This window comes from Sardina pilchardus, chromosome 1, assembly GCF_963854185.1.
Source record: "Sardina pilchardus chromosome 1, fSarPil1.1, whole genome shotgun sequence".
In the NCBI taxonomy this organism is placed as follows: Eukaryota; Metazoa; Chordata; class Actinopteri; order Clupeiformes; family Clupeidae; genus Sardina; species Sardina pilchardus.
This window is the reverse complement of record NC_084994.1, coordinates 24,269,474-24,287,119: the sequence shown is the minus strand read 5'-3', so window position 1 is coordinate 24,287,119 and position 17,646 is coordinate 24,269,474. Positions and strand designations below refer to the sequence as shown.

At 40.7% G+C, this 17,646-nt stretch overlaps 1 protein-coding gene across 1 annotated transcript; it reads left to right on the top strand.

The window, feature by feature from the left end:
- The first annotated feature begins 7,753 nt into the window (after window positions 1–7,753).
- LOC134085622 (microfibril-associated glycoprotein 4-like) lies at window positions 7,754–10,635 on the top strand. Its single transcript, XM_062539963.1, has 6 exons — window positions 7,754–7,805; window positions 8,051–8,078; window positions 8,343–8,531; window positions 8,822–8,918; window positions 9,428–9,595; window positions 9,974–10,635. Exons 1-6 carry the CDS (start codon window positions 7,801–7,803, stop codon window positions 10,225–10,227), a joined length of 741 nt encoding a protein of 246 aa, XP_062395947.1. The 5' UTR covers window positions 7,754–7,800; the 3' UTR covers window positions 10,228–10,635.
- Window positions 10,636–17,646: the final 7,011 nt, after the last annotated feature.

Genomic DNA, 17,646 nt, shown 5'->3' with positions numbered 1-17,646 from the left:
AAGTAAACTACTGTATTTTTTCTTTTCAACAATTGGCCAGTAAGTTACTGTAAATACTACTGAAATCACAGTATTTAATTGGTTTTCATTTTACAGTGAATGCATAAAATACTGTAAATGGAAATGCGGTACCTTTACTGTAAAAAGTATTCACAGTAACTTGCTGGCAACAATTGGGCAGTAAGTTACTGTAAAACTACTGAAATCACAGTATTTAATTGGTTTTCATTTCACAGTGAATACATAAAATACTGTAAATGGAAATGCGGTACCTCTACTGTAAACTACAATTACAGTAGTAAGTGTTACCGTAGAAATTACAGTAGCCTAGTCAAAACACTACTGTAAACTAGTAGCCTAGGCTACTGTAAATAGTTAAGCAAACTAGATTACTGTGTTTTCCCTTTTTTAATCTTATCTTTCTTTTAACTCATAATGACATACCAGAGACGGTTGAGAAAGTCAATTTGATGTCAAGAATTAAGGCTTTGATCACACTATTGAGCAAGCATAACACATTTCAGCCTAATAATTTTCCACGATTGTTTATAACGGCTGCTTATCGCCTCTTGATAAGCGCATGCGCACACGCAGTAATTCCCATCCCCCACCCCTGACTTTTCAACTCCAGACAGAGTGACTTCGCTTCAACCGTCACTTTTCAACCATGAATCTGACTGCAATCTTCAACTCTGTACAAACATCATATTCAAGGTAAGAATTACAGTACTTTTGTATGCCAATTGAAAACGGGAATTTATTAGAAATGTATTGTTTTCACAATGAAATGTTAACCAAAGCCATTATTGTCATGTTAGAATCAGCATACAACATACCGGTATCGATAGCTAGAACTAGCGAGCTAACGTCGCTAGCGTTAGCGATGTTAGCTGTTAATGTTAACTTTTCCAGTAACTAACTTAACCATCATGTGGGATTTTTCGAATGATAGTCAATATCATATCTAGCAATAATTCAGTCTGATATGTCGTTATGAATGTATTGTTTTAGTTTGAATGAAATATCAGACGCAAGTAGCTTAGCTTAAAGTGGCTGTTACCATGCAGGCTGAAGGCTGAAGTTAGCTAGCAGACAGACACAGGTGAAAGTTGTTAACGTTAGCAGCTAGTTAGTAACATTACTTTGCGAACTCCATGTGGCATGGGTAGTTAACATTAAACCTAATACATGTAGTGTTGATGCATAATATGTAGTGTTGCTATAACTGGAAAGAGGACCAGTAAAACAAATGAATGAAGTAGGCTGATGTGTAAGTTATCTCACCCCTAATTTAGGAACTGTAGTTTTGCATAGTCATGCTCATAGATCCGTCATATAGTGGATGTGAAAGGGGAGCATTTGGGGAATTTCAATTACCAGAAATATCATGCCGATAAGTAAAGGGATCTTTAGTTTGTGAAGGGTAGTGTTTGGCTAAATGGTATTCATTTTATAGCCTTTATTTGCCCAATGTTTGGTGACTTACATTGAGGCATGTGTTTATTTAAGATGCATGTGAGTGTAGTAGTGCTTCAGTGATGGTCTTTTCATGTTCTGTGTGTTTTGCAATGTATTAATTAATGTAAGCCTCTTTCTGTTCCCTCTGTTAGTAGGTGGTGTGAGGACTGCTGCCCTGAGAACGCTGTGTCAGCGACACTTAGGCTGTGTGCATTTTGGAATGTTCCAAATGTGTGTCACTTCCATAAGGAAGAAGTTCCAAGCCTGCAAGTGAGTTCACTCACCAAATAGAGACACACGCATATAGCATTTAATATGTGTGCATGTACTGTATTTGTGTCTGTAACTGTTTAGTTTATCCCCTCCTTTCATGTGTCTGTTATGACTTTGTGGGCTCAACTGTCAACAACTGTCCAGGGCGAAGTCGGTCTACCCTGATGGCACTACCTGATGGCACTACCCTGATGATGTCTGTTAGCCATGGCTGCTGCCCTCAACATGGTGTAAGTGTTTGTGTTTTATTTATGTTCATAAATAAACTGATATCAAGAAGTAACATAGATGGTGACAAGGGTGGCAAGGGTGCCTCATGGCAAGGTAATTATCATTTCTATTTCTACATCTGATTGCCTTGCTTATTTTTTAAAGCTATGATTTGTTTTGTATGGCAATTGCTGTTTATTAACAAATCATATGGCAATTGCTGTTTATTCTTTTTAGGAGCCATCCAGAAGTCCCAGCCTGGAGCCAGAGGCTGCTATTGCAAGTCAGATGGGAGATGGCCTACAGTATGTTAGGCATCAGAAAAGTGGTGTACGAATGAAGGCAGAGTTGCCGCAGGCAATTATGAGATTAGGTATGATATCACATAGACATACTTCTGTTCAGAAGTGTAGGGTCACTTCGAAATGTCCCCTTAAAAAAAAAAAAAAACACTGGACATATCAAAGTGAACTCCCAAACTTTGCTATGGTGGTGTATTGTACACATCTGCATTACTTCTATCTATTGCACCTGACTAGTGTGGGTTTGCTTTTATTTGTCACACAACCGGAGTAGTTTGCATTAATTACTGTATATTCATGAACGGGGTCAATTGTAATGTATGCTTTCTTTCTCTTTTTCAGACACTTGGCATTTACTGCGAAAGGTACCATCAGAGCACCTCTCCCTACCCTGCAGGATACCTATACCAGAAGAGTACAACAACGGCCCAAAAGTATTTCAAAAGACATTTCACGCTCTGACCACGGACTGTTTAAACCACTGAGGTCAAGCAGACGTCTCTGTTCCCACGTGGCAGACTGAGGGAACACCCACAAAACAGACTGGGGATGAGTTTCTTTACTCCGCATCCTGTACACACACAACTCCTTATACTACATTACATAGACTTGCCAGTTGCCATACTGCACTTACACACACTGCGCTTTTAACCCCCTTATCTGTGTCAAATCAGATAAGGTGTGGTTGAATTCAAACCATGTCTACTGTTGTCTGTCAACATCCACTTCAGTCATACATTTGAAATGTCTTAAATAAATAACAAAAGTTAAAATTGTTTTATTGTCTGCAGTTAACTGAAATATTTTGGAATATGAGTTATTCTATTAATGATTGCTAATGTAAGTTCAATTGAATTCACAGTATTTAACTGACCTAGCTTCTACAGGAAAACAACCAATACTGTAAATACAACTAAAAAAAAAAAAAAATCTTAATTTAAAATCAATTGTTTTTCAATTTACAGCGAATACATAAAATACTGTAAATGAAAATGCGGGACCTTTACTGTGAAAAGTATTCACAGTAACTTACTGGCAACAATTGGCCAGTAAGTTACCATAAATGGAAATACAGTACCTTTACTGTAAAAGGTTTTCACAGTAACTTACTGGCAACAATTGGCCAGTAAGTTACCGTAAATGGAAATACAGTACCTTTACTGTAAAAGGTTTTCACAGTAACTTACTGGCAACAATTGGCCAGTAAGTTACTGTAAATGGAAATACAGTGCCTTAACTGTAAAAGGTATTCACAGTAACTTACTGGCAACAATTGGCCAGTAAGTTACTGTAAATGGAAATACAGCACCTTTACTGTAAAAGGTTTTCACAGTAACTTACTGGCAACAATTGGCCAGTAAGTTACTGTAAATACGACTGAAATCACAGTATTTAATTGTTTTTCATTTTACAGTGAATATATAAATACTGTAAATGGAAATACAGTACCATTACTGTAAAAGGTATTCACAGTAACTTACTGGCCAATTGTTGCCAGTAAGTTACTGTAAATTTTACAGTAAATTTTTTACAGTGTTGCTATAGATGATCGTTTTTAAAAAGGAACGTTGAAGGGTGTTTTAAGGACAGAATAGTCCATGCACAAAGCGAGCAATGTTAAAGCCATGAAGAGCTCCATTCTAAAGCTGCCAAATTCCACAAACAGGCTCAATCGTCGAGATTTCGGTGTCAAACACTCGTTTTCATGCAAGGCAATACAGAAAACGGGCTTAAAGTGTAAAATACCAAATTATTCCTTTAACTAAGACGAGTTGATACATACCTCTTGTGTTTCAATGCGTGCAGCGTGCGGCACTACTTTTATCCATTGGGATCCAAACAAAGATGATGTTGGAAGCAACCAAACACATTTTCCCTATTAAAATACAGTTACACGAGAAGTTACACGACCAAGTATGGTGAGACAAAATACATTTTCTAAGCAGGTAAGAAGGATAACTTTAATGTGTGGCGGAATAGCACTTGGGATGTCTCCTGTCTGGGATGGAAACACACATAATGATAAACTGAAGTACTAAAAGATGTAAACACACATAATGATGAACTGAAATACTTTAAGTTGGACAAAACAGATGGCAGGTACAATGAGGGACTGAACCGACTCTGGCAGAACTGTACCAAAAGCTTTCTAGGTGTTTACTAGTGTGGCATCATGCCAGGCCTAACAGGGTTTATAGATGGAGAGAGCTTTTCATTATACTGCTCTCTAGTGGACAGTTGATGTAACGTCTCCTTCAGAGGGAGGAGCTGTGGATGCACTCAGAGGCCATGTACTGTAGGTCAGTGTAGAAGAGAAAATACCGCCCTCTAGTGTTTAAAAGTCACAAGACATATTTTACAAATATTCTCCAGCTCATGCATCAGTATCAAGAAATAAAGCACTCGGGGTGCAGCATGTATGGCAACAATCTTCTTCATTGGTAATTTCTAGTCAACTCATATGTAGATGTCGCAGTGAAAGATAGTGGAAGTAATTGTATGCATTCATGATGAGTTGGTTTTAACACTAGAAAAAGCTCATTCATTCATGCATTTACAGAGACCTTGTAGTAACATTTTTAACACATTGCTCATGATATACGTGGCTAATATTAGACAGTTTATATCACAGTATTACAGTTTGGGTAAGACAGAATGTGGCCAACAAAGGTATTGAAAGTGGTTGTTCATTATAGCTTAAGTGAGTGACTACATGAATGGAATGATTAACAGCCCCTCTGTAACCTACGGCAGTGCCAAATGTTCTCACTGATAAGACGTTTACAGCTGGGCCATTAAAGGCATGAAGAATGGTTGTTTACCGAATATGGGTATACCTGAGAATGAATTATCCAACAGCCTACTTCCAAGTTCACTAGGGACAAAAACAATGAGAATCGGCGCAGTAATGAGCTAGCATGCTAACAATGGCTAAGCAGCTCTACAACGCACTCCTATACTGTATGCTCTCCTAATGCACATTGGGTGCCTACAATAAGTACCACCTCTGTCAGCAGGCCTGGAGAATATGAACAGGAACTAGATGTAGCCTACCGATATGACCGCCATTCAGTTCTGCACATTCTCGCCACAAAAATAAATGAGGCCTGTCAACTTGTCTGTATCTCCTATTTGTGCAATTTATATGTATATATATCTCTTAGTCTTACAGCTCATGTATATAAATGAGTGTGTGGATGTGTGAGTTTGCTTTTGTGTATGAGAGTATGTGTGTGTGTGTGTGTGTGTGTGTGTGTGTGTGTGTGTGTGTGTGTGTGTGACAGTATCCTAAGTCTTATGGGGCTACATGCCCACCAAGTTTCATGACCCCCGGTGTTACGGTGTCCCAGGAATCTATAAAAAATTCAGGAAGTAGATGACGGGAGAAAAAAACAATTGACAAATACCTATATGACTATACAGTATGATATAATGTCTGTATCTGGGATGCAGCGCTGATGGAGGGGCTTATGAGACTCCATGTCTCCATCATCCCAAGTGCTACTTGATTGGTTCATGGTTGCAGTCCTTTCACTTCCTTGTACAATGGTCCACTTGCATATTTGGTCATTAACATGTAGTACTCAGTGTGAATTTCTATTTCTCTGTGCTTTGTATATCTACAGTGGAACCGGAAGGTTTTCTACATTTTGGATTGTTTCAGACTCATCTTAAAAAGGATTCAGTTTTTTTTTTATCTCATCAATATACACATATTACTCCAACAAACAAAAAAAGCAGGTGTTTGGAGTGTTTCATTAATTTAGAAAAACAAAAAACAAATAAAATAGAAGACTGAAATATTCCATTTACATTCAGACCCTGTTGTTGACGCTTAGATCAAGTTTGAACAACTTCATTAGTGTCCAACTTTACCTACATGAATTCATTGGCCATTATTAGGAGAAGCCGACATCTCTTTACCTAAGGTCTCACAGTTGATGGTGTATGTCAGAATGAAAACCAAGCCAAAAGGGAGAGAATCTCGGCTGCAGCATCATTCTCAAATGGAAAAGTTTGGAGCAACCAACAGTATTCCCACATCTGGCTGTTCAGCCAAACTGAGTAATCCAGGACAAAGGGCCTTTGTCACGCAGGTAACCAAGGACCCAATGGCCACTATAAATGTTTTATGATCTCGAATAATGCCAATGAGGAAAGACATTTCAGGTCCAATTGACTTATTCACATAGTGTTTCAAAGAACCTGCATGTAACGTTGCAATTATCAGTGTGTGCTAGGGGGCATGTGATTTTAAAAGGCCGAGAACTAATAATCTATATGCAACATTCCCTGAATATTAGTGCAGATTCTCTCTTGTCCCTCTTGTAAGGCATTAAGAATGAAACTGTGCAATATGATAAATCACCTAATTAAACCTCTCCCGTGTCAGCAGGCTATATCTATGGAACTCTTGCTATGGCGTGTGATTGTAGGCCTAATGTTTTTTAAGCTACAGTAAGCAGCATCGATAGTCATGGCCACTGAGTGGAAGGAAGACCTCCAGTTCAACCATTGCGACCTTGCTACTCAATGTTTGATTGAATTGACAGTTGACTCAGCCGTTTACTCTTAATTTCGTTGACACACAGCACTCGTAGTGATATCATTTTTGGCAGCTATGTGAAGTGATATCAAAGAAACATAGAAAATAACACAGTCTGAACGTACCCGAGAAATGGGTGAGGGTTTGAAAATTGTATTCAATCAATGTGCATATAGCTTTCACAAACACCTGAAGGAAAGGGACAATTGAACCATGAACCAGGAACTTTGGAAAACTGGCGCACCTTAAAACAGGATAATTAACTGAATTTTATTGTTTTGTTTGTCCTGATTTTTAGACAGGCGCTTGTCCTAGGAGCACACACTGGCTAAACACTTAGTTAGGGGATTTTGAGGAGCAATGGATTGAATCAAATAGAAACAGGATTTTTATTTGGCTTTTCTATAGTCTTTACTGATAGTGGAGATTGGACAGGAAATGAGAGTAATGGGATGTCATGTCAGATCAAGAAATGACCTCAGGTCGAACTCAAACCTCAGTCATCGGGGGCACTGCTTCAGCTATCCTCACTTAACTGAACTAGACAAAAAAGGATATTGGATTTAAAGCGACATAACAACATACTGATTCTTTAGAGGTTTATCCCCATTTCACTGATGCTATCCACTTTATTGGCTGATGTAATCACCTGCAAGTGAGATAAGATCGTGCCATATTTTTCATAGACACCTGGCGGGAAGGTGCCCTTGAACCAGGAACCTTAATTTGGAAATCTAACACACCTTAAAACAGGATAATTCAATGTTATTGTTTTGTTTTCCTGACTTGGACAGGTGTTTACCTCCTGAGAGCTTGTCACGTGCCCTCTGACCCAATTTAAGCACATAAAGGCTTTCCTGATTTGGACAGGTGTTTACATCCACATCGAAAGATGGGCACGTGCCCTCTGGATATAAAAGCAGCAGCAACAGAGACGGACTCAGACATACTGACCAGACTTGTCACCAGAGATCAGAGGGACCAACAAAGCTCATCACGTCGTCTACAAAAATGGGGTATGTGGACTTCATCATTAATCATTTTTTTAAACTGTCAAAGGAAATGCACAAATGTACTGGAATATACTGTACATTTTAAATGGATTTTGTTTTCAGTGTGATGTGTCTTTACACACAAGGTTAGCTGCTGTGATGTCTTCACAAAAAAAATGTGTGCCAGCTGGTGATTAAGATGGTTGCCTGTAAGAAAACATCTTTTATTTACAATTTTCTTGCAACTTGTTTCTTTCATTCCTCCTCAGAACAAATGCACCTCAGATCAGGATGCTGGTGAGTTCCAACTCACTGTCTGTCGTAAAATATGCAAATAAGCACAGATTTTACGTATGGCTTTTTTCATGTAACATCCTTGTCCGTGTCTGGTGTGTGTGTGTGTGTGTGTGTGTGTGTGTTTGTGTGTGTGCGTGTGTGCCTGCGTGCGTGTGTGTGTGTGCCTGCATGCGCGCGCGTGTGTGTGTGTGTGTGTGCCTGCGTGTGTGTGTACGTGTGTCTATGCGTGCGTGTGTGTGTGCGTGCATGTGTGTGTGTCCTCAGGTCCTGCTTGTTCTAGCCCTGCTCCTCCCTGCCTCTCTCTGCTCCTCTCTGCTGCTGCCAGTGGACTGTGCAGATATCCATGAGCACTACCCCTCCAAGCCCAGTGGGGTGTACACCATCTTCCCTGGGGGGCCCGTCTCCCCCCTGCAGGTCTACTGTGACATGGACACCGATGGGGGAGGATGGACGGTGAGTTACAGCATAGATATATTCATTTATATAAATCAAGAAATAAATATATGAAGAATAATATATGAAAATCTGTATGAATACATCCCAGTTCTTATACATCTCAATTTACAAATATCTAAATATATATTTCATGGTTCTTATACATAATAGCCTATATCTCAATAAATAAATGTATATCTCATGGTTCTTATAGCCTATATAATACATCTCAATATATAAATATATACAGTATCTCATGGTTCTTCTGTTCTTTTTCCTACTTACCTCCCACCCACCTCTTCCATCAGACCTTCCAGAGGAGGATAGATGGCTCTGTGAACTTCTACAGGCCCTGGAGTCACTACAAGAAGGGTTTTGGCAATAAGAATGGGGAGTACTGGCTAGGTAAAACCCTCTTTCCTTCTTCCCTAGAACTCCCAATAAGTCCTAATGGCTTGGTCAATTTACACAACTTTTTTGTCTTCCACAATGGTCTTTTAGGATTGATCATGTCAGGCTATGCAATCGTAGAACCATATATTCTTACCGTGTCTTGGTCGGAAGATTGGTCAAATTATAACATCATGTAGTCAATCGTCAGAGTTGCATATCGTCATAGTATCAGTGTTAACTTGGTGCGGTTGTGTTTGAGACAATAGCCTAAACCAGATTCAGTTAGTCACATTAAAAGACGCATCCCTCCTTCGGTGCCATTCACGACCTGGCATATTCAGACATTTACACTGGAAATGTATCGGCTATGACAAAATCGTGTCAAAATGAAAATGGCTGAAAAGGAGTAATCTGACCAAGCCATGACACACTTGGCAAATGGAGATGCATTTAACCTTGTGGTTTCCGTATGAATGTTCTTGTTCATTCTCTTCTCAGTGATGTTTGCTGTCTCTCTGCAGGGCTGGACAACATCTTGCTGCTGACCTTGAGGAACAATAATGAGCTGAGGGTGGACATGGAGGACTGGGACGGGGGAAAGGTGTACGCTCAGTATACGTCCTTCTCTGTGGACCTTGAGACCTTCGGATACACACTGCGACTGGGCAGCTTCATCAATGGAGGAGCAGGTGAGAGTGTGTGTGTATGTGTGTGTGTGTGTGTGTGTGTGTGGGGGGGGGGGGTGCTGTGTGTGTGTGTGTGTGTGTGCATGTAGGTGTTTGTGGGTATGGGTGCATGTGAATATTTAGACTATAACCTTCTTCTGGGCAGCTTCATCATTGGAGGAGCATGTGTGTGTGTGTGTGTGTGTGTGTGTTTGTGGGTATGGGTGCATGTGAATGAGAGAGAGAGAGAGAGAGAGAGAGAGAGAGAGAGAGACTAAATAAGTGATCCATAGAAGTTAGCAAATGATTAAACAATAAACATGAGCATGATTTCTGGATAACAATATGGTGTCAGTGATGAGATGCACCACTGGTCTCATGAGGGATTTCTAACTTCCACAGGTGATGGCCTGGCCTACCACAATGGAATGAAGTTCAGCACCTTCGACAAAGACCAGGATACATCTGGTGGGAATTGTGCTAAACTTTATCTTGGGGCCTTCTGGTATGCTGATTGTCATTATGCCAATCCCAATGGTGTTTACAGGTGGGGGGCAGATAATACACTGTTTGCAGTTGGAGTTGATTGGAACCAATTTAAAGGTTATGATTACTCTCTGAAATCCATCAACATGAAGATCAGACCGGTGTCCTAAAACGTGAAGAATTCTGAAATATATTGTGTGCCACAACTGAATAGTCAAACAAATGCTATCAGTTTTCAGGCCAGTTTATCTGATCGTTATTCTAATAAGCTGGGCCTCATGGGATACTTTTGCTGATAAGAGACAAATTCAGTACAAGCCTTCTCTCATTATGTTACATAACCGATTTACGGTACCTGAAATGTGAGAGGTTTAATCAGTTTAAAGATCAATTTTTTTTTCAATGTTTATGCCGTTCAATGTCTTTTTTAATATCATAATTACAGCATAAGATTGCCTAATACATCATGACATAGGCTATATCAATACGTATAAACTTTTGATAATTTATCAAAATGTCGAAATGTATTTGTGCACGGGCGTGTTCATGTGTTCCTTGTCCCAGTCCTCCATAAACACACAAATACAAAATCATACTCACATGCATTGTAGTGTGCCTAGTTTTGTGGGAAATGGTCATTGATAAACTGCAAAAATAAATGAATAAACAAATCACGATGTGTACAATGTTTGTATGATGCTGCAAAACATAAGTTTATTTGAATGAAGTAAGAAACAAAATTGTAATAGAATATGGTGTGTAAGTCAACTGTTAAAGGAGTCATAGAACGCATTTTTTGACCATTACAAATTGATCTTTGAGCCTAAATAATGTCATATGTAAATTTGTGGGGCTGAAAACGCCCCAGGAGCACTGCTAGATCGCCTAATACAAGGTCATAAATAAGCCTTGCAATGAAACAGTTTGTTTTTCCCGCCCACTCAGCAAGTTCATGAATATTCAAATGAGATGCGCGCTGATTGGTCTATTGGACGATATGTCCTGAAAGTTGATTGGCTCAATCCACCGGTCTGAAGCTAGAGCAAAGTGAAACTACGTTTACTGCTGGTAAATAAAGCCAAAGTCTTTGATAAAGCTATCAACAATGGATTTAAATAAGGAATACAGCCGTACATGTATAAACCGAGTCAGAAGAAGGTTCTGACGAAGATGAAGTGCAGCAGATTCCCCAACAGAATGAATGTGTTAGATTGGTAAGTTTTATCAGAACATTTCTTAGTATAGTAACTCTCCAAAGTTAGCTGTAATAACGCTAGCATTACAACGTCTCTGCCATAGACCACATATCTAGATACTAGCATCGTAAGAGCAGTTTAACAAGAATTATTAATCGAAGGTATGCAAATGAGAGGGGTGTATCTAAAGGGGGATGGGCGCCTATTACGTGTTATCTGAGCTCTGTTCAGATTGGAGCATTTCAACACGGCTGTTTCTATTTCCCAATTTGCATACGAAAGCAGGCGGGGGACGCGGTGAAGTCTTTGGTGTTGTCCTTTGGACACTGTTCGCAGCCTAAATTCAACAGGAACAAGGTGAATGTGGTTTTGAATTCTAGGACTCCTTTAACTACTATCCTGGAGAAAAGTCTCCCATGATGCACCAGAGTTCAAGGCGCTCAGAGCAGGGGGTCAAGGCCGTGTAGATTAGCTTCGGCAAGTTAGCAAGCGCCATTTTCAAGTATGGCGCCTCATGGAGCATTTAGAACCAGCTCCGTGCACGAAAATCCGTGTTGGGCACGAGCTCTCATGCACGTACATGTTGGTGGACGGGTACCTACAGCCAATCATTACTCCGTGCAACACTCCACTGGAGGTGTGCTTGCTTGTAGTTACGCGGCAAGCAAGGTATGTGCATTATTGCCACCCTCTGAACTGGAGGATGACTCTCTTTTTACAGAATGACCAATAGAAATCAATGTAGGTCCATGCGTCATTTCCAGCTTTGGAACTTTGCGCATGGTCAGAGCCGACTGGCGCTGGATCGGAGTTCCAGTGTTCAATATGGCGTTGACGAAAATTGGCCGGATTTACTAGCCTAGCATCGGCCATTCATTTGTATGGAGGGCGGGACATAGTCACGCTCTCCAGTTATATATAATACCTCCATGGCTCAGAGAGCAGAGTCAGCTTGCGCTGGTCGTTGATGACACGGGCGTTCTCCACGTAGCAACGGAGGCTCTCATTGGTGGGAGAGGGATCTAAAATGGAGGGTCAGATCAGAGGGGAGGCATGTGAGATAGGATGAGATGGTTAGGCCGAGGTGGAGAAGTCTGGAAGATCAATGGACTACCTTAACACCAATAAAAACTAAAATAACAAGAACACAGTCAACAGCAACACCAACACAACAACAACGTAATACAAATAATAACAACAGCAATAATCATCATCATCATCCTTGTCCTCCATCATCTCCACATGAACTGAAGGACTGTAAGTTTGGACAAAAGTATCTGCTATGAAACAACATGTAGGGTGAACCCATTCTTACGCGTGCATCTGCGCCTGGGAGGATTTGACAGGGACAGTCGCTCCTTCTGAGGTGTCTGTGAAGAGGATGGATCTGCAGAGACAAAGACATGAGTATTAATACAGAATATTAATACAGAATAAAACACACTTCTCAACACACACAAGCACAACGGGTAACATATAGCAACACAACTATTAGTCCTGCTCATATCTCATGATCAGAAATGACACCAGAGATGACGAATGCCATCTATCCACAAAATGCCAAGAGAATGCCCCACTACCCAGGAGCATACTACTCAGGGGTAGGAGTACTACTACACAGGGGTAAGAACATACTACCCAGGGGTAAGAGAATGCCCCACTACCCAGGGGTAGGAGAATGTCCCACTACCCAGGGGTAAGAGTATACTACCAGAGGTAAGAACATACTACCCAGGGGGTAAGAGCATGCCCCACTACCCAGGGGTAAGTGAGACCAAGTGCATCAAAGGGTTAACACAGCCATGTTAATATCTTGCCATAATATTTTAGTAATTATATTATTATTATATGATATTATATCCTTACAGTAGGTCTGTTTCCTGCAGTGGGTCAACACCCTCAGGATCTTGGCCATCTTGTGCTGTAGTTGACACAGAGACAGACGGCTTTGAGGGGAAACAGGGAGGAAGCTCACAGAAAGCAGTACAGGACGTTAAACCTCTAGAGCAGAGACAACTGAGCAGGGTAAAACCTCCAGAGCCAAATTCCCATACGTGGATTAAGCCTATAGTAGCTTTGGACAAAACTCCTTTTCAGTGAAGATTTTAATTTCCAGTTTCCATTTAGTCTAGAACTACTATATAATCTTAATCCGTGTGCAGTAAACTGGCCCTATCTAAAGGACAGACATCTAAAGCCCAGTGTCACTAAACACACATACAGGCATGTGACTTGGATCTGACCAAGCGAAAACATGTCAAGTTACACACCCACTCACCATTTTCTCGAAGTTCACCTTACCATCGGTGTGCGTACCAGTCTCCTCATGTATAGCCGTCAGATCTGTGTTCAAGAGGGTGGAGAATCAAGGAACCGTGCTAATTGTGCTAATTACCCAAATTACGCCCCCTATGCTCTGTCCTGGGGAATTGCAGCTCTACAAGTGATTTCATAAAGTATATTTGGCTGATGCATTGTGTGGCCTTTTGGAATTGCACCACGTGATTCAATTCAATATCAGACATTAATTAACCTTTATCTACCCAGGTCCACACAGCATTTCCCAACACAACAAAACATTAAAGTTCTTTTCTTTTCTTTTTTTTTTTTGCTAAATGTTGTTGTGTTGGTTGACCTTCAGGGCCACCGTAGTAAAGTCTCTTGAACGTTATCTACTCATAACAATGTGACGTTATTGAACACAGCCAGTTTGGTGTAACTAGCACCAAATGCCTCAATATATTCTGCATCAACTGTTCTGCGTTGTGCTTAATCTACTGTGCCTTACAACGCCAGCATTACCTTTCAACTGTGTGTCGTGCTTATAGGAATAATTCCATATTTTACACTTTAGGCTCGTTTTCTGTATTGCCTAGCATTAAAACGAGTATTTGACACCGAAATGTTGACGATTGAGCCTGTTTGTGGAATTTGGCAGCTTTAGAATGGAGCTTAGCCTGATTGCCATTAACTTGAAAGGCTCTGCAAGACTTTAGTCTGACCAAGAGCCTGTGCCTATACGGTTTCTCCAAGCGATTGGTTGACCCGCCTCCTTTAAGTGCCTCGATTTGCTACTGGTCGATGTCAGAAATCGGTTTGCGGAGTTTAAAGGAATAGTTCGGAATTTTGGACATAGGACCTCATTTCCAACTTAGTCGGGGTGATATAGGTCGGTGAAGACCATTTTCAGTGAATTTCAGCCCTTCCTTGAGTTGCAGCGTTCATCTCGTGCTAACCTGGTGCCGAGATAACGCAAGTCAACGGTAACATCCAGCCTGCCACTGAAAACACTCCACAGAACACCCGAAACAAATAAATGATAACGTCAGACTATCAATGCACATGCCTGTGTTGATAGAACAATGTTAGAAATAAAACTAACCTTGCATCGCATTGCAATAGCCTACTTTGTTCCCTGTGGCGGATTGATATTGAGAAACTAGTCCCTCAAACTGTAATAAATCATTGAGTTGCAAGGTTAGTTTTATTTAAAAAATTATTCTATCAACACGGACATGTATATCGATAGTCTGACGTTTTAATTGACTTGTCTCGGGTGTGCGGTGGAGTGAGTAAGACTGTTGTTGATGTCAGACTGATGCTGGCTGCGTAGAAATGCGTTAGCTCAGAACCAGCGTTAGCAAAGGGGGACACTGCAACTGAAGGAAGGGGTTAACCGCGATAAAAAACGGTCTCCACCGACCTATATCACCTCGGTAAAGTTGGAAATGAGGTCCTATGTCCAAAATTCCGAACTATTCCTTTAAACCAGTGGTTCCCAAACTTTTAACAGGCATGTACCCCCTGAGACATTATAGATCTTCCCGAGTACCCCCACACCACCAATTGTTAACAACACATTTTTTAATTATTATTAATATCATTCGTATCAATTTTGTCACAGACAGATCTCACACACATTAGGCCTACAACACATGTCCAAGATCTCATTAAAGCTATTGTTAACTTTTCACATACTGATAACAAGTATTGCTTTTCATATATTAACATTGTATATTTTCTTAACTTCTCTGCTGTAAAGTAATAATTAAAAAGGAAGCACATTAACAATAGTTAAACTAAATTGGAGTAAAGTTTAAACCACACAGAATAGGCCTACCACCTCTCCACCCACGTCACCAATCAATGTGAGGGATGTGCCTGAATGTTCTTGCATAATGCAGCGATGTTAGGCCGAATTGGGGACAGTTTCAGTCTTCGATAATTTTCAACAAACAGTCTGTACTCTTAAGGCAGACCAACGCTGAGAATCCAGTCTCGCATAATAAATACGTTGTAGCAAATGGCATCAACGTCTTAATAGCTCGGTTTGCCTGGACCGGATAGGCTACTCTGCCCGCAAACTAACCCAGACATCTGTCACTGTCTTCTGACCGAACTCTGATAGTTTAAGTTTGCTATGATAGTGTCTTGACCTGAAAAGCTTGTCCCAGCAGGTGACAGCAGCTCCTTTGACGTTTCTGTTGTTGCTGCGTGAACCCGTTGCGTTTCAGCCATTTATCCATCGATCGCAATTTTCTTTGTCAAATAGGCTAGTCGTAGTTTACGTGCGACAAATAGCAACATTTATTAAGACGCCGAGCTGTAATCAGCGCTGCAACAGGCTGCTGTAAAGCTCTACGTTACCATCTCTGTCTCCACTCTCCAATTTAGTTAATGCGGAGAAAATACGTTTTTAATGTGCAGTGCAAATGCGGAAGTTAAGTTACCTCCGTGGGATATAAAAAACGTTTGGAAAGGCATATGATTTTGATATTTTTTCACGTACCCCCTGAAATCGGTACCCAGGGGGTACGCGTACCCCAGTTTGACAACCACTGCTTTAAACCAATAACAACACTCTTTCCTCTGCCTTGAACACGCCTGTACCCAGAGCCGTTGGAGCTGCTCAAAGTTGATTGGTTCTCGACCAAATGGGGCAGTTCCGCAGATTTGGGGAATTCAGAAATCCTTCCCGATAAGCCATTTTCACGTGATGTCAGCAGCTGGGTATCAGTTCGTCCAGTATCAGTAATATGCAGTCATAACGTCATTTAACTTTACTCTCAAATCAAGGCAGCTACGAGAGCAATGATTGCAAACGATAACTGAACATAACGTTAGTCCTAACGTTAGGAGACCCCTGCTATACACAGCAGCAACTTCAGCTAGCTAACATGTTAGCACCGAAGATCAAGTTGGTTTGACGTTGGACATTCGGATACCCAGGGAAAGACCGTTCCTTATTTTGAATCTCTGTCGAATATCCAACATCAAACCAACTTGATCTTCGGTGAAGCTAGCTGAAGTTGCTGCTATATATTAAGGATTAGGCTTTACTCTCAAATCAAGGCAGCTACGTGACGGCAATGATCGCCAACGATAATAAGGAAAATTTAGTTAATAAATACATGTGAAATACTAATTCTTACCTCAAAAACTGTAACCGTATCACCATAGCTTTTGCTTACGCCGGATGAACTGATAGCCCGCAAAGCTTCGAAACGGAAAGTGTCTGACGTTAGCATGAAAAGGGCGAATTAGCAGTAGACCTCTGAAGTTCGCCTACAAAAAAGCTACCATCTTTGCCCAAATAAGGAGATCCGGGTATCTTGAGATTTTTTCTATGGGAAAATAACATGGGGATTTCCAATTATCGCACCTGTTAAAGCGTACGTTTGGCAGAAAATGAAATGAGATGACATCTCGCGTGACGTTTCTGTGCTTCAGATGGGGTTGCTGTCTCGAACTGATTCTAACTGTATACAAACTATTCCGACGTTTACAGACTGATTGGTGCTTCGTTTTATGTGTAGACACCTAGAGCAAGCTGCTGACTTGGTTTGGCGCTGTTTTGAGTAATGTTAGTGGTTTAAAAATGCGATTTTGAAAGTGTGTGGCTTTGAGCCCCATGCTAACCCACTGTTAGCGATTTTGGACTGTAGCTGCTGCCCGTGCTAGCTCTGTACTGCGTGATGAACGAAAATTACTTCCTCCACGGCTTAGTTGATGTATTTTCATTCAGAAAATAGCTTTATTTTCATTTTCCGCCAAACTTGCTTTGAACTCTCGCGGGGATGATGACATTGGAAATGCAGACGTTTTTCGCTACACAGTTTGTGATCTTCGGTAGGTGAAGACGGCACACTTTGATATTTGCTACCCCAGAGATAATACTGCGTTCATGCAGCTCGGAACATCGGAGGACCTGCCTTTAAAAAGTCCCGACCTCCGAAAAAATTGTGTTCATGAGATCAGTTCGGAAAATAAATACAGGAAACGCATAAATACGTTATTACAACTGCTTAGTATGGTTGAGAAAGAAGGAAATTGTCTTGGGCGAGTGTTTCTGTCTGTGTTGTTAATTTAGTGACAAATTTACCTTGCCTATTC